Source organism: Tachyglossus aculeatus, unplaced genomic scaffold, assembly GCF_015852505.1.
Source record: "Tachyglossus aculeatus isolate mTacAcu1 unplaced genomic scaffold, mTacAcu1.pri SUPER_34, whole genome shotgun sequence".
NCBI lineage: Eukaryota > Metazoa > Chordata > Mammalia > Monotremata > Tachyglossidae > Tachyglossus > Tachyglossus aculeatus.
Genome location: NW_024044839.1, coordinates 1,693,780 through 1,715,338, shown reverse-complemented (window position 1 = coordinate 1,715,338; position 21,559 = coordinate 1,693,780). Strand labels below are relative to the sequence as shown.

Genomic DNA, 21,559 nt, shown 5'->3' with positions numbered 1-21,559 from the left:
CCCCCAAAGTCAGCTCCGTTGCTACGGTTACCGCTCGACTGCCTACACAGCCATTCTAAATCGGTCGTTGTCAGAGATCTGCAGAATCCGAGATTTGAAAATAAACAGCTCTGCGATGCCAAGAGGAAGTTTAGCCTCCCCGTGGGTACGAGGCACTTTAACGCCAGGCGAGCGGAGGCCCGCTACCCTTCCCGTTAGGGGAGGGGGGGAAGAAGGCTCGAAGAGATGCCGACCTGGGCAGATGCGATAGAGGTGGAGGCCGGGCCCGGAGCAGTTCCGTGCCCGCTGCCACAGCCAGTCAAAAGTCACGGCCGTTTGAGAAATAAGCTCCACAGCCCGGAAATGAGGGTCTCCAAGAAGACTGGTTGATGGTCATCCCCGCCGGGAGGATGGAATGTGGAACTCTAGGGGGCCAGGGGCATCCGCTCAGTACAGTGCTCTGCACACAGTAAGCGCTCAATAAATACGATTGATGATGATCCTCAAGCCGCAGGACTCAACACGCAGCCCGGCCCCTCTCTGCTCCCCCGGCCCCCCACGCCAGCTCCAGGCCGGTGCCTGCAGCCGGAAAGCAGCGGATTCAAACGTCCTCCCAAAACTTCGGCCTCCCCGAAATGCCAACCCCAGGGGCTGCTGAGGAAGAAAATTTGCCATAATTAGTAATAATAATGACGGTATTTGTTAAGCACTTAACTATGTGCCAGGCACCATACTAATTCCCTCATGGTTCACACACACTTCACTCCTTTAATGCCAACCTACTCACCGGAACTTCATCTCATCTCTCTCGCTACCAACCTCTGGCTCATGAATGCCCTCCCTCCCTCCTCATATTCGACAGATCATCACTCTCCCCACCTTCAAAGACTTATTGAACTTTGAAGTCTGCTGCAAAGTGGCAGAGCCCGGGCCTGAAAATCAGGAGACTTGGAATTTCTAATCCCAGCTTGGCCCCTGGCTTGCTGCAGCGACCTTGGGAGAGTCACTTTGCTGGACCTCAGATACCTCATCTGTAAAATGGGGGATTCGACACCTGCTTTCCCCCCACTCTTTAACCTTAAAAGCCCCGTGGGGGCCAAGGATTGTGTCCGATCTGATTCTCTCTGCACTGTGCTTTGGCACACAGTCATCACGTCACAACTACCACAATTATTACTATTACTAAGAGACTGGAAAATTCAAACGCAAGCCCAGGAAATGTTCCCTGACCACAAGGAACTTAGGTCCTTCATTAGCTTTTACGGTTGCAACTGTCTTCATTGCAAGTCTTTCAGATTGGGCTTTTTCACCACAACGATCCCACGTGAGCACAGTTCGATTCAGTCAAAAATAAAAACTCGGCTGGTTTAGAGATAGCAATGGGAGGTACGGAGACCCTTCCAGGCGGGGAGGGGTGGGAGTCGGGGGGTACGGGAGGAGAAAAGAGACCGCATCTCTAATTCCAGTGGCCAGGAATGCCCTGGCACCCAAAGACAAACCAAAGCAGGGCCAGGCTGGACTATATGGTGGATAGCGGCAGAGCTGGCATGAGAAATTAAGCACCATGGGGGGGGGAAGAAAGAAAAAAAAGGGTAGTCCACATCTTCTAAACAGATTTGAGACCTGATCTGTGAGCCAGGGAAGAGTAACTTGGCAGATGCAGAATCTGGATGGCCTTAACGAATGTGCGTTCTGGGTTCTAATTTCTGCTCTGCTACGTGTCTGCTGCTATGTGATCTTGGGCACTTCCCTTCTCTGTACCTCAGTTCCCTCCTGTATAAAATGGGGATTAAGACTGTGAGCCCCATGTGGGACAGGGACTGTGTCCAACCTTGTATCTAGCCCAGCGCTTAGAAAGGGGCTTGCCACAATTACTATACTGCACTCTCCCAAGTGTTTAGTACAGTGCTCTGCAAACAGTAAGCGCTTCATAAATACCATTGATGATCATGGTGGTGGTCACAGCTCTGCCACTCGCCTGCCAGGTGCCCTTGGGCAGGATACTTGGCTTCCCCGAGCCCCAGTTCCCTCAGCTGCAAAACAGGGATAAGATCCCTGCTCCCCTCCAATCCCATCTAAAACCGTGAGCCCTGTTGGCAGGCAGGGACCTGGGTCCAAGCTGATCACCTCACGCCCACCCCAGGCTCAGCACAGGGCTTTACGTCTAAGTCAGCACTGAACGAAGACCAGCGCCGCTTCCATTCACTTGGAAAAACCAACACTGTTCAGGGCTTGTTGATCTTCCAGCTTCTTGCTTGTTCCCAGAACGACAGCGGTTCCCTCTCCCCCAGGGTGGCAACTGAAAGATGGAGATCTCAGGTGGCTTCCCGTGGGCTGGCACCCTTGCGGTTCTCCTTGGCATCGATGGCAGCTGCCCGGGATCCCGTGCCAAGCCTGAGCCCGTAGAAACCGGACAGCTTCAGCGACTTCTCTCCAGAGGGGAAGAGGGGTATGGGGGCAAAGAGGTCAGTGCTGGCCAGGCCTCCGGGCTTCCTGGCTGACCGACTTCTCAAACCCATCGGTTCCAGTGCTACGTCCACCCACTCCCGCCTCCAGTCACCCCCAGGAGGGGCTGAATGGCGCACAGTTTCCGCAACCGTTCCTAGTGGGACTGAAACGCTAGTTACCCGTTGGCGGGGGAAATTTTCAATAGCTTTGGAAAATCGACCCGTTAAGCCATCTAAGTGAGAAAGCCTTTTCGGTGCCAGATGACTGGTTCATTTTGCTGCACTTAACTTTAAAGCTCGCTGGGGGAGAGAAAAAAAGCACAAAACAACAGCTTAAAATTAAACTGCCTTCTTCATGCTGACGAACACAAAAAAGCCCTCTGGATAAAAGGTCTTCACCAAGGCATCACGGGCAGGCAGGAGGCCGGCTAGGGACCGGCAGATGATTCCGCGGCCGCTGGGGATGGGGGAAGAGATCAGTGGTGACCACCAAGAGGTTGAGAGGGGGCAGACCACGAGGGCATGGGTGGGCATCAAACACGAAGCTTGAGAAGCAACATGGCTTAGTGGATAGAGCCCGGGCCTCGAGTCAGAAGGACCTGGGTTCCAATCTCAGCTCCGCCACATGTCTGCTGTGTGACCTTGGGCAAGCAATATCACTTCTCTGGGCCTCAGTTACCTCCCCTGTAAAATGGGGATTAAGAGTGTGAGCTCCATGTGGGACAGGGACTATGTCCAATTGCGTCACTTGCATCCGCCCCAGCACTTAGAACGGTGCTTGGCACAAAGTCAGCACATAAATACCATAATTATTATTATTAACCACCTTTCTTGGTGTGACGGCAGCAGGGAATGGATCAGGGGAAGCCGGCTTCCTGAGAGAGTCACTTGAACAGGCTCAGCTCAAACTCAGAAAAAGGAGTCTCTGCTGCTCGTTTAAATCTCTGCATTCACCAAACCGTCCCCGGCGCCGAACACTGCTTGTTCTCTCGAATATATTTATAGTTGCTTTCTCCCACGAGGCCCTAAAAGCAAGACGCCCACCTCTTGAGGCGTCCTGGTGAGCAGCGTTAATTTGCTCCTTACGGCCAAGGGATGAAACTGTCTTTCCCTGTCCTCGGCGGGGAGACGGAGGCCAGAGAAAGAGACCGGTGCTTTGGCGGCGGAGCCGATCAATCGATCCATGGTATTTATCGAGCACTTACTGTGTGCAGAGCACTGCACTAAGCTCTTGTGACAGTACAATATGAGAGTTGGTAGAAGCAGTCCCTGCCCATAATGATTTTACAGTGTACAGTCCAAGTGAAACAGGACTGCTTGCATTCGAGATTTTCATTCCAGTGAAACGCTAGGCATCCCCCGGGAATGCCAAGTGACTAAATATAGCCAGGCGGTAAATTCAGAATCTTATAACTGCTCCCCTGCTCCCACACTGGCCATCTCCCAGGCGCTGTGAAGAGGGCACTGAGCTACGTGGGCGCTATGGGCAGGGAACGTGTCTGCTAAATCTGTTGTACTACACTCTCCCAAGCACCTACTACAGTGCTCTGCACACAGCGTCACTAAATAGCACTGAAATACCTCCTTGGAGCAGCAGGGCTTAGTGGACAGATTTTGGGCCTGGGAGTCAGAACGCCCTGGGTTCTAATCCCGACTCCATCACTTCTGTGCTTTCTGAACTCTGACAAGCACTTCTCATCTCTGGGCCTCAGTCCCCTCATCTGCAAAATGGGGAGTAAGTCTATAAGCTCCACGTGGAACGGGGACTAAATCCAACCTGATCAGCTTGTATAGTGTAGCTTAGTATAGTGTCTGTCCCACTGTAAGTGCTTAACAAAAACCATAAAAAAAGCTATCTCTGCTGCCATTAGAACAGTGCTTTGCACATAATAAGCGCTTGATAAATGCCATCATTATTATTATTTATTAGAACTACTTTCCACACCTAAACAGGAACCCAAGTGGCCCCCACCCCGCCCCCAACCTGGGGTGGAGAGAGGAGGATTCTGGTCACTCCCAGCCCTCCTGGTATTTACATTTTCCACAGAATGGAGAAACACAATGAGGCCGGGAGGGGCAGGGCTGGGGCAGGAAACTCATGACCGGGCTCCCATTGTGGCCCGAACAAAACCAAACCTGACCCTGCTGTTCGCACAGTCCTCCAGCTAACCCTGCACACCACTGACTCTTCCTAAAAACAGAATTTAAAGTTAAAAAAGAGGCCACCCCCAGGCCTGGAGAGTCCCAAACACTGGCTGCCCAGCTGTTTGGGGAACTGAGTTGGGCTCCTCGCATCCATGAACTTCCCTGGGCTTTTCCTCGTTTGGAGTCACCAGAGGGGGGTTTAAGCTGCGGAGCCCCCAGGCCAATGGCAGGTTCAAGGCCCACTCACCAAAGAAAACAACCCCTCCCCAAACAGCTGGAGTCACCAGCAGGATGAAGTTGGATTCATGAACCATGGGCTCAGCTTCCCAGAGGGCAGCGGTTACAAACTCTCTGTCACTGGACCTTTCTTATTCCCGTCCACCTCCCTTCTTCCCATCCACCTCCCTTCTTCCCTCTTCCTTAGGATGGCACATGATTTTCGCGCTCGTCTCCCCGGATCATCTGTAAGCTCCCTGAGGTACAGGGAGCACGTCTACGTACTCTTCTGAGCACCTGATGTCGTGCTCTGCCCACGCTGGGTGCTCAATAGTCGCATTTATTGAGTGCAGAACACTGGACTAAGCAGTTGGGAGAGTCCAATGTAACAATAAACAGGCACATTCCCTGACCGCAACAAGCTTCTAGGCTAGAGGGGGACTGACGGATTGAACAAACCTTGAAGACTTTTCCCAGGTTTCCCAACTGCTCAAGTTTTGGCTGCTAAAACACTCTCATATTGCCAGTTGCCGGGTCTCTCTAGAGTTGGGGGGGCTCCTTCACCCCCCAACTCCCGCAGGCTTCCAACGGTCCCTAAAAGGTTGGCTAATTGTTCCCGATCAATCAGGGGTATTGACTGAATGACTACTGTGTACAAGGCACTTGACTAGGTGGGAGAGTACAGCAGAAACAGTAGACGCAAATCCCCACCCTCCTGGAGCTGATAATCTAGCCAGAAAGAAAGAAACAGGGAGGAGAGGAAATATTACCGGTGAGCAGGTGTGGGGAGGTAGTGTCCACAAATTTTGCCCCAAATACCAGTTGATTTAGAGTTTGTCCTCAAGGAGCAAACTCACGATTTCCTGACTAGTGTAAGAAGCAACTTGGCTCAGTGGAAAGAGCCCGGGCTTTGGAGTCAGAGGTCATGGGTTCAAATCCCAACTCCGCCAACTGTCAGCTGTGTGACTTTGGGCAAGTCACTTAGCTTCTCTGTGCCTCAGTTCCCTCATCTGTAAAATGGGGATTAAAACTGTGAGCCCCCCATGGGACAACCTGATGACCTTGTAACCTCCCCGGCGCTTAGAACACTGTTTTGCACATAGTAAGCGCTTAACAAATACCGTAATTATTCTTATTATTATTACCCTATTTCCAAAGGGTTCCCTCCAAAAACCCACGGTACCAAAATACTGGCATTCACTATGTCCCATCAAACTCACAGGCCCCTCTTTAAAACCCTTTTGACAGGGCAGGGGCCCGCCAGGCCCTCCCGATTATGGGCAATCAGTAGACAGGATACCACTGATACCATCGGCTGACCACAGTCAGCCGGTGGACCGGTAAAAGCAGCAGTCGGGTCCCAGGCCGGGCCAGGCCGCGGGAGTATCACGTGAGCCAGGCACTAGCCCGCTGATGCTCAGAGGGTGGCTAAGTCAACATCTTTCCCGGTGCTGAAAAATCCACTCGTTTATATCCCAGTTATCCCCTAGCCCCATGGTACGGAACACAGACCCAGCCCCTGTCCTAGAGGACAAGCACACGGGGAGGGGAGAGGAGGGAGGGGGAAGAAAAGACAAAAGCAGCTGTCAGCCAAGAGGCAGATGGCCCGCCTCCCGCCCACAGGCCCCTCCCTCCCTTCTTCCCTCTGGAGCAGAAGCTCTCGCCCGTTTCTCAGGAACAGTCTCATCTGATGGCACCCCAACCCCCTCACCCCACCCCATGTTCAACTGTTTCTCTTCGTTCCTAACGTGTGGAAGAACCCCGCCCCACCCCACCCTGCTCTTCTGTTCCTTTCTCCACTGCGACGGGGGAGGCCGCCAGCAGCCCTGCCCGCTGACCCACTGAAGCGGCCAGTGCACAAAAACAAGAGAGTCGGTGGATTGAGAGCGATGAGGAAAAGCCTGGTTCGCGGGAAGAAGTCTTTTTTTTGGTGGTGGTGGTGTTGTTAAGCACTTACTACGTGCCAGCCACTGGACTAAGAGCTGAGGTGGCCCATGGACGTGGTCCATTTCCCACTTGGGGCTCACGGTCTTAATATCCATTTTACAGATGAGGGAATTGAGCGGCAGAGAAGTGAAGTGACTTGCCCAAGATCACGCGGCAGACAAGTGGCGGAGCTGGGATTAGAAACCCAGGTCCACTGACTCCCAGGACCAGGTGCTATCCAATAAGCCGTGCTGAGTTTTTTTTTTTCCCAGTTAAGAGAGAGGAGGCCCCCACCCGCAAGCAACCAAGAATTTCTGCTTCTACTGGAATTTGCCACAGGCAAGGGAATTTTGCTGACCCACTGAGGGGTGCAGAGGGCAACACCAGGGCACTCTGGACTCCTGATTCGGGAAAACCGAGGCCTTGATCTTGGGTGGCCCAATACTCAAGTCCGCACCCAGTGTTCCGGACAGACACTGAAGGGAGAATTTCGGATTTAGACAGGATCGGAAGTTGGAAAGACAGAGGACTCTTTAACCCCGACAACTTCCACTGGAGAAAGAGCCCAGAAGGAGCTATTCTTGGAAAACGGAACCTCAGAGTGTGAGATGGTTGAGAATTGTATCTTTTGCCCCGTTGTACCGGCTACAAAATGGAAACCAAGTACTGAACTTGATCAACTCAAGCCAACCAAGATGGGTGGCTGCAAAATGAATCTGTCCTACTTTTTTCTTTTTCTTTTTCTCTTTTTCTCTTATACACCCACATACACACATGCACACACCACAACCCCTATCAAGAACCATGCCAGCCAACCAACATTTCCTCAAACTGACCGCAGACATAGTTTCAGCCATCGACTGGACTTTTCAGCTCTGACCCTTCTCTCCGCACGTGCATTTTCTGCCATTATTCACTGGCCCTTGTGTCAAAAGCCATCTCATGGACAGGGCTGTCCAGTGTTTCAGAGCTGTTTTTTTCCTCAGGATAAAAGAGACAGCTGTAATCCGACCCTAAGGATTAAGCTGCTTTCACAGAGACCTCAGCCTGGAAATTAGATCCCTATTCTGTCAGTGTCAAGAACGTATCGCTTTCCACAGCCGCTCCCACTGTCCCCCAAAGCAGAGATTGGATTATACTGGTTGGGCAGGCATTTAAAAGGGAGTGAGGGTGGTGAGGGTAACTCAGGGGACCGATCACTCAGTGGTATTTATTGAGTGCTTACTGTGTGCAGTGCACTCTACAAAGCACTTGAGGGAGGACAATACGACAGAGTTGGTTGATGCGTTCCCAGCCCACGAGGAGCTTACAGTCTAGAGGGGGAAATACACATTACTATGAATTACAGAAATGGACATAAGTGCTTGTGGGGCTGAGGGAACCAGACTCTTGTTGCAGCCTCCTTTCCCAAGTGCTTAGTTCAGTGCTCTGCACACAATGAGCCCACCATAAACACCACTGACTGGGTGATTAAGGGCAGTAGCCATTTACTGCTTCCTCAGAGGAACAAACTTCTACACTCTGGTGAATGAAAAGCAAACTTTAAATCTCTTTGTTTCACTATAACTCAACAAAACAGGAACTTCTTCATGGCCAAAGACGTCAAAAGCCAATTGACCATCAAATCCTGAAGGTCCACTTCTGCACCTGAAGCAAGCGGCCTTCTAAAATTGGCCTTTCTAGCTCGGCTGACTTTAGGCAAGACAAAAAGCCTCATCCCTTCTAGCTAGCTGTTCATGCCTTACTATTTGGTCTTTACACCAGAGGTGGGGAGGGGAAAAATGGAGACAAGGGGCAGAGAGAAGCAGAAATTCCTGTTCCCTTCCCAGAAGACACCAGGGGAACTAATCCAGCTGTCCTGAAGCGTCAATTTTTCCCCTTGGCTGAGGACAAATGGGCTCTACCATAGGTGGGGGCCAAGAAGCTGTACTTTTCAAAACAGGGCTTCTTTCTTCCCAGATGAAAAAACGGGCTTTCTCATGAGCCACCGCTCTTTCGGACACATCGACCTACGTGATCTACTCATTCAGGATTCACTCACCCAACTGGCCAACTTTCAATATTCATCCCAGCCCCTCCTGGTACTTCCATCAATCAATCAATCATATTTATCGTATGCTGACTTTGTGCGGGGCACCGTACTACACGCTTGGGGGAGTCCAATATGACAGATTTGATAGACAAGCTCCCTGCTCTTTCATTCCCTTAAATACTCTTAAACTCGACTATTTCCCTTCTCTATGTCTGACTCCCCTGTAGACTGGAAGCTCCTTCTGGGCAGGGATCACATTCATTCATTCAATCATATTTATTAAGCACTTACTGTGTGCAAAGCACTGTACTAAGAGCTTGGGAGAGTACAATATAACAATAAGCACATAATCCCTGCCCACAATGAGCTTACGGTCTAGAAACATCTACAAACTCCCAAGCGCTCAGTACAGTGTTCCGCACACAGCAAGCTCTCAGTAATACCACTGATTGAAGGAAAGGTGATGCTGTACAGGGGGGAAAAAAAAAACCCACAATCCAGAAACAAGTATATACTGTACACACTGCATCAGCTTCCCACCTCACCTGCCCACTCAAAAGGTTTGCTACAGTAACACACTTGAAAAATGACACCCCTGTACCCCTCAACCCAAAGAAGGAATAAACCACCACTTCCAAAAGAAACACTTTGCCTGTGGTAAAGGGATCTGGAAATTAAAGTGCCAAGGAAATCAGTGTTTCACTGATTTCACGCACCATATGTGTAGGACAGGAAGAGACTGGGAACTTTGTTCAGAGAACATACTGGGAGAGCAAGCAACCTGTTCTCAGCAGAGCTGAGCACCAACCAGGAGCCTGGTGCTAAATGCCTTTCATCCTAAAGGAAATTCTGCCCCAGAGATCTTTCTGGGAAGCTCTCATGATGAGGTATGTGTATTCCCTGAAAAGCACCTAAGTGAGATTGGGGCTGGGGGGGTGGGGAACCTCCCTTTTTCCTCAACTCCCAGTTGGTCTTTTAAATAAATGAAAAGCCAGTGAAGGTCCAGAGACAGACAAGACAAGCAGTGTGGCCTAGTGTGTAGAGCCCGAGGCATGGGGGTCAGAAGGATATGGGTTCTAATCTTGGCTCTGCCACTTCTCTGTTATATGATTCTGGGCAAGTCACTTCACTTCTCTTAGAGAAGCAGCGTGGCCTAATGCACAGAGCTTGGGCTTGGGAGTTGGAAAGATCTAAGTTCTACTCCTGGCTCTGCCACTCTTCTGTTGTGTGACATGGACTGTGTCCAACTTCATTAGCTTGTATCCACTCTAGCACTTAATAAAGTGCCGGGCACATAGGCGCTTAACAAATAGCATTTAAAAAAAAAAAAGGATCAGCAAATTAAAATGAAATAAGTACTGGGCAAGCCTACAATTTCGTTGGCTTTATGCCTTCTCTTCCAAGGAAAGTCACTAAAGGAGAGGCAATTTTTAATGCAATTCCATTAACAGGCTGATGCTCTCCCTCGAGTGGTGAAAAACCAGAGGGGGGAATGTTAAAAAAAAAAAAATCCATGGAGGATTTCTAAAGTTCCCAAAATTCAGAGGGGAAAAGTACCACTGACTGACACTGAACGGACTGGTACTGTCAAAAAGCCAAATAGCTCCACAAAAATCAAGACACTGGAACCCTCCTCCCTCCCCTCAAAAGGGCAGATTTTCCAAAAGGGCTCACGAGTCAGAGGGCACCATTTTACATCCCGCTAGACTGTCAGCTCCTCATGGGCAGGGATCGCCATTGTTCTTTCCCAATCGCTTAGTACAGTGCTCTGCACCCAGTAATCGGGCACTAAATACCAACAATCCATTGATTGCTTTGACTGGGACTTTCGGCCTCGATCAGAAACTCCCGGGTCCGGGCGGGTGTGGGGGAAACCGGTTACATGCACTAAAAAAAACAAACGACAAGCCGCAAACCGCGGTGGGCAACGGACACGTATCCCAATTAAATCCGCCATGATTTCGTGACTGACGGCTCGATGGAAAGTGAAATACTTATGCCTAATGGGAGCGGTGGGACAATACCTTAATTAAAATGACAAAACGTTCAGGATGATGTGGGCTTTAAAATCCTGCACGAAGTCAGAGACTGGGGGGATCCGCCCCCCCACCCCCGCCCCCATCTTCATTTACACCAAAATAAATTCGTCTAAAGAAGCGCCAGGCTCAGCAGTACAAAAGTGAACCATAATTAAACAAGTGATACACAAGGAGTGAAAAACAACAATCCACCAGCACGAGCACAATTTGCCCAACACGCCTGAACTATTTCTTTATGTTATTTATATTACTGCCCGCCCCCACAAACTGCCAGCTCATCGCGGGCAGGGAACATGCCTTTCAACTCCATTATAGTGTACTCTTCCAAGCACTTAGTACAGTGTTCGGCACACAAGAAACACTCAATAAGCACAATTGATTGACTTAATTATCCCCAGTCAAGGTTTTGTTTTTGGGTTTTTCCTTTCTACAGCTCCAATTTCTTTTGCACCCAGTGAAACGTATATTGATTCCTACGGAGTTTGCGGCATTGACATCCAAGTAAAGCCCTGAGTGAATTCCCATTTCAGCCACTTCATAGGTGCAAACCTTGTTCAGGATAATGGAAATGAAAGATCTGAGTAAATGGGGGGAAATGAGTACATTGTTCTTAAAGCCAAAATTCACTCAACGTCAGTACACTCTGGACCCAGCTAAGAGGAATAGATTCAGTTTCTGCAGAATTCTTTCTACTCTAAACAAGGAAGTGTAGAGACAACATTCCTCATATCCTTTTTCAAGTTAGGCTAAAAAAAGTATTCAGCCTGTGGTGGAAGAATTAGTCAGGGGTTTTTTTTTTTGGTTTTTTAATAAAACTCATTGTCACGCAAGGGGTTGCATTTTGAAGGTTAATGTTCTCAGCCAACTACTTTGTGGGGGAGGTAGGGCTTGAGAACTATGAGAAGCAGCGTGGCCTGGTGGAAAGAGCCTCAGGCCTGGGAATTAGAGGACACGGGTTCTAATCCCAGCTCAGACGCTTGCCTGCTGGGTGATCTTGGGCAAGTCACTTCACTTCTCCGGACCTCGTCTGTAAAATGGGGATTCAGTCCCTGTCCTCCCTCCTGCTTAGACCGTTGGCCCTGGGAGGTTTGGGGACCTTGCCCGACATGATGACCTTGGATCGTCTCCGGTGCTTACACCGGAAGTGCTTGACAAATCCCACAGAATTATCATTAGAGATATTCCAGAGATGGGTCCAATCACGTGACGAATAAAAGCGGGGAGGTGACGTGTCCGTGGGAAATTTCAGTGGATTTAAGGAGCGCTGAATCTGCCTCTTATACCCCAAAGATATGAGGAGAGAGAGGGAGTCGAGCATTAACACTTACCGCCATAATCAACTCGAAAGGGTGCTTATACACCCTCACGGGGGACTGGTATTTCTGGACCATGATTGCGAAGGAGCAGTGCTCGTTGATCCTGCAAAACAGTTCCCATGTCAACGCCACAAGGAATTTTCCAAATCTGAAAACGCATGATGTATACACACCCACCCACACCCACCCCCCTGCCCCTGACATTCTGTCCCATATTGGGAGAAGCAGAGGATAGCGTTAATATCTGTCATGGAAGGGAAAAAAAGACAGTACTAATATTAGCAGTAGTAGTTAACAGTATTGACTGACCACCCACTGAACTGAGGGGGAAGTACAGAACAAAAGCGTGACGCATTTCCTGTCCACAAGGGACTGACACTCTAAAGGGATTAGAATCATAACTAATGGAGGAAGAGTGCTATTAGAACAAGGCCACCAGTCATCGCCCATCTAGTTATTTTATTGGAGTGGGTGGGAGTCTAAGGGTAGAAAAAAAATCACCTACCAATACCCAATGAAGATTAAAGTAAAACCGGTAATATGTCGAGATTTCATTTGAAAGGGAATCTTTTCCCCAACCAAATGGATGTCCCCTTGCCTATTTTCATGCATGCCATCCATTAGATTGAAAGCTCCCTGAAGACAGGGAACACAAGTCGTGCACCTCTCCTAAGTACTTAGCACAGCGCCTAGCATTCGGATAGGAGCGCGATAAGTCTCACAAACCGATCGAGCGAGAGAATCCACCGTCTCTAATACCCACCTGCCAATACGGTACGAAGAGGAGCTTGGAAAAGCCCTAGTGTGATCTTCGCCTGAAGTCTTCTTAAATATTCACTTCTGAAGTTCTCTCACATCACTACTCTTTTGAGCCAACGGATCCGGTGAGCAACTTCCTGTTTGTGTTGGAGAGCATTCTGCTTCATGCTTGTCGGGTTGTTGCTTTTCCTAGCACAGATGTCAGGGCCCCCTCCCCGCGCCAAAATAAAAAAATCTTCAACTCTCTTCCAAGCGGCACTACGGACTCACCATCTTTCATCTCGGGGAGACGGTGCTCTCTCGTAGTTCAGGCCTGGCCCTCCTGGAGGGTTGAGGAGCACGTGTAAGGCACAACAAGATCTCGGGATAAAACGGAACATTGGCGCCTTTGCTATGAAACAACTGTGGCACCCGTGCCTCCTCCCCCACTACATTCCCATTGCTTGGCGGCTCCCCCCGGCCCGGCATCACGAGCCCATAAAGGTCAGATCGGAAGTCGGCTCCATCCTGGGCTGGGACCCTCCGGAACCCCTGGGTTCTTAGGACACGAGGGGGCAATCATCATCATCATCATCATCATCATCAATCGCATTTATTGAGCGCTTACTATGTGCAGAGCACTGTACTAAGCGCTTGGGAAGTACAAATTGGCAACATATAGAGACAGTCCCTACCCAACAGTGGGCTCACAGTCTAAAAGTCTAAAAATCCCAGTCCCCGGCTTTGCCCCTTACTGCGAAGACCCCATATTAAATTTAAAAAAAGGCCACCTCTTCTGCCTGTGGGGCACAGCTTTGGGCTGGGGAGATGGTTCTTGGGTGGGATTTTTTAAAGCCTCGGGCCCCATGTGCTCCCTAGAGGATGTGCATAATAACAATAATAATATTAATAATCATATGCGTTAAGCATTTACTATGTGCCGAGCACTATACTAAACACTGAGATAAACACAAAATAATCAAGTCCCACATGGGGCTTCCAGTCTAAGTAGGGTGGAGAACGGGTATTGGACCCCCATTCTGCAGGGGAGAGAACCGAGGCCCAGAGAAGTGAAATGACTTGCCCAAGGTCACACAGCAGGCACAGGGTGGGGCCGGGATGAAAACCTAGGTCAGCCCAGGCTCTTAACTTCTCTGGGCCTCAGTTACCCCATCTGTAAAATGGGGATTAAGACTGTGAGCCCCCCGAGGGACAACCTGATCACCTTGTAACCTCCCCAGCGCTTCGAACAGTGCTTTGGACATAGTAAGCACTTAATAAATGCCATTATTGTTATTTCCGCTATGGCCATTCATTGCTCTGGCCGGTCACAGGGGCCCAGCTGGACTTCTGGCCCACCTCCCTGGACACCTGCCGGGATCCCGGCCGGGAAAAAGAGAGAAGGGTGCGTTGTCGGCCAGCCGTAGAGGCGAAGGGATGGACGGACACCTCAGTTTGGGACTTCAGCCTCGGGTACCAGATGTTAAGGGCCAGACAAGTGGAAGTACATCCATTCGTTCAATCGGATTTATTGAGTGCTTACTGTGTGCAAAGCATTGTACTAAGGGCTTGGGAGAGAGACTGTGAGCCCGTTGTTGGATAGGGACCGTCTCTTTATATTGTCAATTTGTACTTCCCAAGCGCTTAGTACAGCCTGGGAGTCAGAAGGTCATGGGTTCTAATCCCCACTCTGCCACTTGTCTGTTGCATGACCTTGGGCAAGTCACTTCACTCCTCTGTGCCTCAATCCCCTCAATCTGGAAAATGGGGATTGAGACTGTGAACCCCACGAGTGACCGGGACCGTGTCCAACCCGATTTGCTTGTATCCACCCCAGCGCTTAGTACGGTGCCTGCCACGGGGTAAGCGTTTACCAAATACCACGATTATTGTATACATATACGTGTGGGTGCTTATATACCGCAAGCTGTCTGTGGGCAAGGACCATGTTTACCTGCTCTGTTGTAGGGTGCTCTCCCAAGCGCTTAGGACGAGTACTGTGCGCACAGTAAGCGCTCAATAAATACCACTGATGGGTGTGGGTGAGGGTGTGAGTAAGTGTGAGTGGGGAGGGTGGTTGGCGGAGGGAGAGAAGGGGGGCCAGAGGCCCAAGTGGGGGCGGCCGGGGGCGGGGGGGGACCCCGTGGCCCAAGGGTCGGGCCGCCGGGCGACCTCACTGACCGGTGAGGCGGGAGGCCTTAACGGGCAAGCGGGGGGCCTTGAGGGGCAAGTGGGGGGCCTTGAGGGGCTAGCGGGGGGCCTTGAAGGGCGCGCGGGGGGCCTTGAGGGGCGGGCGGGGGGCCTTGAGGGGCGTACGAGGGGGCCTGAGGGGCGAGCGGGGGGCCTTGAGGGGCGCGCGAGAGTGCTTTGAGGGGCGCGCGGGGGGCCTTGAAGGGCGCGCGGGGGGCCTTGAGGGGCGCGCGGGGGACCCTGAGGGGCGCGCGGGGGACCCTGAGGGGCGCGCGGGGGGCCTTGATGGGGGCGGGGGACCCTGAGGGGCGCGCGGGGAGCCTTGACAGGCGCGGGGGGGTCTTGAGGGGCGCGCAGGGAGCCTTGAGGGGCGCGCGGGGGACCCTGAGGGGCGCGCTGGGGGCCTTGGGAGGCGCGCGGGGGGCCTTGAGGGGCAAACGGGGAGCCTTGAGGGGCGCGCGGGGGACCCTGAGGGGCGCGTGGGGGGCCTTGAGAGGCGCGCGGGGGGCCTTGAGGGGCACGCGGGGGGCCTTGAGGGGCACGCGGGGGGCGCGTGGGGGGCCTTGAGGGGCGCGCGGGGGACCCTGAGGGGCGCACGGGGAGCCTTGAGGGATGCGTGGGGGGCCTTGAGGGGCGCGCGGGGGACCCTGAGGGGCGCGCGGGGGGCCTTGAGAGGCGCGGGAGGCCTTGAGGGGCGCGCGGGGGGCCTTGATGGGCGCGGGGGGGGGGGCCTTGAGAGGCGCGGGGGGCCTTGAGGGGCGCGGGGGGGGCCTTGAGAGGCGCGCGAGGGATCTTGAGAGGTAGAGGTGCGCGGGGTCAGGGGGAGCGGCGGCACGAGGGCGCCTACCTACCTCCTGTCAGAAAAGCCGGGGCCGGAAAACGGGTCGGCGGGACGCGGTCATCCCGGCGGCTCCGGAGCGGCTGAGGCTGCGGCTAAGGCTAAGGCTGCTGCTGCTGCTGCTGCGGCTGCTGCTGCTGCTAGGGCGACGGCGGCCACGGCTCCTCCAACTGCCGGTTCCGGAGGCGGCCCTGGACGGGGGACGGGGTGGGCGGGGCTCTGGGGGCAGTAGTGCGCCTGCGCGTCGGGTGAGACGGGGACGGTGGGCGGCGGGGGGGGGGGGGGGGGGGGGGGGAAGCGACGGGGAACGACGGTTGCTAGGGCCCCGACACGCAGGCGCGAAAGGAGCCAAGCTTGCGTGGAACGCTTAGTAGGCGACGTAAGGGCGTGACGCGCGGCGACTGACGTCACGCACTCTGGGCCCACGCCCCCTCCCCCCCTCCCTCAAGGGGCTGAGGCGACGGGGGGGGTCATGGCGGAGAATAATAATAAGAATAATAATGGCATTTATTAAGCGCTTACTATGTGCAAAGCACTGTTCTAAGCGCTGGGGAGGTTACCAGGTGATCAGGTTCAATCTAATAATAATCATCATCATCAATCGTATTTATGGAGCGCTTACTATGTGCAGAGCACTGTACTAAGCGCTTGGGAAGTACAAATTGGCAACATGTAGAGACAGTCCCTACCCAACAGTGGGCTCACAGTCTAAAATAATAATAATAATAATAATATAATAATAATAATACCATAATAATAATTATGGTATTTGGTAAGTGCTTACTGTGTGCTAAGCACTGGAGTAAATACAAAATAATCAGATGGTACACAGCCCCTGGCCCACATCAGACTGAGCCCCCTTTTTCCTCTCCTCCTCCCCATCCCCCCACACCCTACCTCCTTCCCCACAGCACCTGTTTATATGTTTGTACAGATTTATTATTCTATTTATTTTACTTGTACATATCTACTACTCTATTTTGTTAATGATGTGCATTTAACTTTAATTCTGTTTGTTCTGACGACTTGACACCTGTCCACATGTTTTGTTTTGTTGCCTGTCTCCCCCTTCTAGACTGTGAGCCCACTGTTGGTTAGGGGCCGTCTGTATACGTTGCCGACTTGTACTTCCCAAGCGCTTAGTACAGTGCTCTGCACATAGTAAGTGATCAATAAATACGATTGAATGAATGAATGAATCAGGTTGTCCCTCGGGGGGCTCCCAGTCTTCATCCCCATTTTCCAGACGAGGTAACTGAGGCCCAGAGAAGTGAAGTGACTTGCCCAAAGTCACACAGCTGACAATTGGCAGAGCCGGGATTTGAACCCATGACCTCTGGCTTCATTCATTCATTCATTCCATCGTATTTGTTGAGAGCTTACTGTGTGCAGAGCACTGTACTGGGCGCTTGGGAGGTGCAGGTTGGCAACATATAGAGACGGTCCCTACCCAACAACGGACTCACAGTCTAGAAACTTGATTACCTTGCATCTACCCCAGATCTTAGAACAGTGCTTGGCACATAGTAAGCGCTTAACAAATATAATTATTATTGACTGTCTGGGCTTTAGACTGTCCTCTAGGAAGTAAGCTCATTGTGGGCAGGGAATGTGTCTTTTTATTATTGCATTATCCTCTCCCGAGTGCTTAGTACAGCGCTTGCCCAGTTCACACCGAGAATTGACAATCCTAAGCACTGTACAATCCCAAATATCACCGTATTTCCCAAGCGCTTAGTACAGTGCTCTGCACACAGTAAGCGCTCAATAATTACGATTGAATGAATGAATGACTCCAAAGCCCGGGCTCTTTCCACTGAGCCATGCTGGAGAAAGTGGTTTCGAGGCCCAGGCCTGTGGCGGTTGAGCGATCTAGTCTGGGCTGCTCTTCCCGTACCCTAGGCATGGATGCCATTGCCCTACAATGGGTCAGAGTCAGAACTTCTGCCTTGTATTTCCTCATTTGGTTGTTTACTACTCACTAGTTGTTCCCACAGTTCCCCCCCTTCCAGGCCCCCCCCTGCCCTCGAGGTGCAGGAGCTCACCGGGGCCAGGGAAGCAGCCACGGGTGGGCTGCTAGGCCTGAGGAAGATTCTCCCAAGCACTTAATACAGTGCTCTGCCCACAGAAAGTGCTCAATAAGTACAATTGATTGATTGGTTGATTGATAGGATGGGGACCCTGGCAGCTTGTGACTCCATCCTGGCAACTCTGGCCATTCTGAAGGGGGGCATTAGGCCACGGAGAAGCAGTGTGGCTCAGTGGAAAGAGCCCGGGCTTTGGAGTCAGAGGTCATGGGTTCAAATCCCGGCTCTGACAATTGTCAGCTGGGTGACTTTGGGCAAGTCACTTCACTTCTCTGTGCCTCAGTTACCTCATCTGTAAAATGGGGATTAACACTGTGAGCCCCCCCCGTGGGACAACCTGATCACCTTGTAACTGAGCCCCTTCCTTCCTCTCCCCCTCATCTCCCGCTCCATCCCCCCATCTTACCTCCTTCCCTTCCCCACAGCACCTGTATATATGTTTGTACATATTTATTACTGTATTTATTGATTTTACTTGTACGTATCTATTCTATTTATTTTGCTAGTATGTTTGGTTTTGTTCTCTGTCTCCCCCTTCTAGACTGTGAGCCCACTGTTGGGTAGGGACTGTCTCTATATGTCGCCATCTTGTACTTCCCAAGCGCTTAGTACAGTGCTCTGCACACAGTAAGTGCTCAATAAATACTACTGAATGAATGAATGAATGAATGAATGAATGAATGAATGAATGGTCATGCTGGAAACCCCAGGGAGGGGTCCAGGGTGGGCTAGGTCAGCCCCTGAGCTGCTGATGTTGTCCCCAGAGAAGAGGGGCGCACCGGGGAGGCTCTCCACCACTCTTCCCACAGTCGGGCACGAGGGCACCAGCCATTTCTAGGGGGTCTGGGCCACGTCCCCCCAGCCCCGCAGAGCCCCCCAGGCAGACCTCTCGAGCCTCTCGGCCAAGGTGCTGTTCCAGACGGGTTGTTGTTCTGAAGTTTGATGAGAACCAAACAGCGGTGAATCAGCAGCAGAACTGGCAAGTTTGCTCAACTTCCTCGTTGACCCGAGACCCCAGTGGCTCCCAGCGCCCAGGGAGGGGAACCATGCTCTGTGGGCAGGACGAGATGAGAGCAGCGGCTCCTAAGTTGCCTCTCTGTGGGGCAGCACCTGTATGGCAGTAGGAAGCAGCGTGGTCCAGTGACTAGGCCTGGGCCTGGGGGCCAAAAGGACCCGTATTTTAATCCCCACTCTGCCACTTGGCTGCTGTGTGACCTTAAGCAAATCACTTCACTGTGCCTCAGTTACCTCATCTGTAAAATGGGAATTAAGAATGTGAGCCCCCATGTGGGACAGGGATTGTGTCCAACCCAATTATCTTGTATCTACCCAGGATTTAGTACAGTGCCTGGCACACAGCGCTTAACAAATACCACAGGTATTAATGTTATTATGCTAGGATGAAATATCAGAATAAAGGTAAAGTAATTATTCATGTATATTCATTCATTCAATAGTATTTATTGAGCGCTTACTGTGTGCAGAGCATTGTACTAGGCACTTGGGAAATACAAGTTGGCAACATCTAGAGTATATAAAAGGTCTGACAATGGTGGGCAGGGGGGTAGATATGCAAGTCCTTTGAGTGGCTGCTGGATTAATATTCATTCAACTGTATTTACTGAGCGCTTACTGTGTGCACAGCACTGTACTAAGCGCTTGGGAAGTCCAAGTTGGCAACATATAGAGACGGTCCCTACCCAACAATGGGCTCACAGTCTAGAAGGGGGAGACAGACATTAAAACAAAACACGTGGACAGGTGTCAAGTCATCACAATAAACAGAAATAAAGCTAGGTGCACATCATTAACAAAATAAATAGAATAGTAAATATGTACAAGTAAAATAGATTATATTTATGTATAAAAATAAACATACAATGAATAATATAATGATAAAATATAATATTATAATAAATAGAGAATAAATATGACTGTAGATGTCAGGAATTAATCTGGGAAGGAACCCTGAATGTGGTGGACTCTTAGGAGGGCTTTGGTTATGGGGGGGGGGGGAACGCAGTGAGGGAGGAGCTGGGGATAGAGAGTGGAGAGTGGGGCAAAGAGGGGAAGCTTGGGAGGAATCAGAGGGTGAGCTGGGAAGCGGTGGTGGAGGAGAGTTGATGTGTGTTGATCCCAGAGTCTGAGGAATGGGCAATCCTGGGAGATCTGAGGACTTCCTCGGACATCCTCAACCTTCCCCACCCCACTGTCCAGGATCTGGGAGACCCGCTCCCAACCCCCGCGATCTTAGATGAGGACTTCCTCAGCCATCCCCAACTCCGTTCTCCCGGTCAAGCGCATCTACCAACTCGATTGTGTTGTCGTCTCCTGACCACCTAGGACAGTGCTCTGCACAGTTTAGCGCTCAGTAAATACCACCAGTGGCCTGGTTGTGGATGACCAGTCTCAGCCCCACGATCCCTCAGCCCCAACAGGCAGAACCGGAATCATGAGGGCTCTACACGCAGATGCAGGTGCTCAGATCCCAGAGGACAAAAGATGGCCTGGGGGCTTTGCTGCACACAGCTTCAGAAGTTAAAAATAGGGCCTTCCCTCCCTGCCCCAATCAAAGTCCTTTTTCTTATTTTTCTTCGCATGAGGTATTGTCCTTCCCTGCTGATTCTGAGGCAGCTGCACGGTCCTTGAGGATGCCAAATTAAGACTCGGGTTCACGCGTCTGTTAATGAGCCCGTGGGCCTGGCAGCTGCAAATCACACAGCTGGAAGTGCTCGTCTTGGAGGCTTTGAATTGGGCTTCCTGAAAGCCAACAGGCTGAAGGACCGACAGCCCCGTGACAAGAACCTAAAAATAAATAAATAACGAGCACACCGCCCTAAATCGGATTACTTCAAGCCATTTCTCCTGGGCTAAATATAGAAGAAAATCCTCCTCCACCTTCGGTTCTGCCGCAGAGATTAAGACAGGGTAGGGGGGAGTGAGAGACCAGCCCGGGGCAGAGACCGCAGGACTCTCCCACTTTCTGACCACCACCCAATGCAGGGGAAGGAAATGGCCACTTTGGTGTATGGATTTGTTGCTCATCATCTCCAAACTCCTGTCCCTCCCTGCCCAGCCTGCTGCATGTCCTTGGTCCAGTCACTTAACCTGCGTGGGCCTCAGTTTTCTCCTCTGCAAAATGGGAAGAACTTTGCCGCTTAGACTGTGAGTCCCAGTGGGGCAGGGACTAGGTCCAATCTATGGTTTAGCTACCCTGGCATTTAGCACAGTGCTCGGCTAACCACTAGTAAATACACTGAACACTATTAAGTGTTTAATATATCATCATCAATCGTATTTATTGAGCGCTTACTATGTGCAGAGCACTGTACTAAGCGCTTGGGAAGTACAAATTGGCAACATATAGAGACAGTCCTTACCCAACAGTGGGCTCACAGTCTAAAAGGGGGAGACAGAGAACATATACCAGAACTAGCTAGAGTTCCCATTTCCTGCCCATTCCCTGAAAAAGCCCAGAGTACAAACTGCCTCAAGTTCTTCCCTTGAGCCACTTTAATCTGAAGTTGATTTTTAAAAATCCTCCCCCTTGGGCTGAGCGCCCCACCTGGGATAGGGACTGTGTCCGACCCGATTATCCTATATCTA

General features: G+C 51.4%; 2 protein-coding genes across 2 annotated transcripts in view; both read right to left on the bottom strand.

The window, feature by feature from the left end:
• Positions 1 to 15,983, bottom strand: part of SEC14L1 (SEC14 like lipid binding 1) — a 33,877-nt gene extending 17,894 nt beyond the window's left edge. The window contains exons 1-3 of the mRNA XM_038741995.1: positions 15,880 to 15,983; positions 12,864 to 13,181; positions 12,113 to 12,203 (exon numbers count right to left, since the gene is read on the bottom strand). Coding sequence (XP_038597923.1) covers positions 12,113 to 12,175 — 63 coding nt within the window. The 5' untranslated portion in view covers positions 12,176 to 12,203; positions 12,864 to 13,181; positions 15,880 to 15,983. The remainder of the gene's footprint in view (positions 1 to 12,112; positions 12,204 to 12,863; positions 13,182 to 15,879) is intronic.
• Positions 15,037 to 18,785, bottom strand: LOC119921960 (proline-rich protein 2-like). Its single transcript, XM_038741921.1, has 3 exons — positions 18,733 to 18,785; positions 15,923 to 16,057; positions 15,037 to 15,778 (listed from the first exon to the last, which is right to left on the bottom strand). The coding sequence occupies exons 1-3, from the start codon at positions 18,783 to 18,785 to the stop codon at positions 15,037 to 15,039; spliced, it is 930 nt and encodes a 309-aa protein (XP_038597849.1).
• Positions 18,786 to 21,559: the final 2,774 nt, after the last annotated feature.

What these genes read in the sequence shown, in the direction of transcription:
- LOC119921960 (XM_038741921.1), bottom strand. Translation starts at nt 18,785, where the DNA reads ATGGCTGGTGCCCTCGTGCCCGACTGTGGGAAGAGTGGTGGAGAGCCT. An exon ending in AGTGGTGGAGAGCCTCCCCG is followed by an intron (nt 16,058 to 18,732) that starts GTGCGCCCCTCT and finishes TCCCCCGTCCAG; the next exon opens with GGCCGCCTCCGGAACCGGCA. An exon ending in GGAGCCGCCGGGATGACCGC is followed by an intron (nt 15,779 to 15,922) that starts GTCCCGCCGACC and finishes GCGCCCCTCAAG; the next exon opens with GCCCCCCGCGCCTCTCAAGG.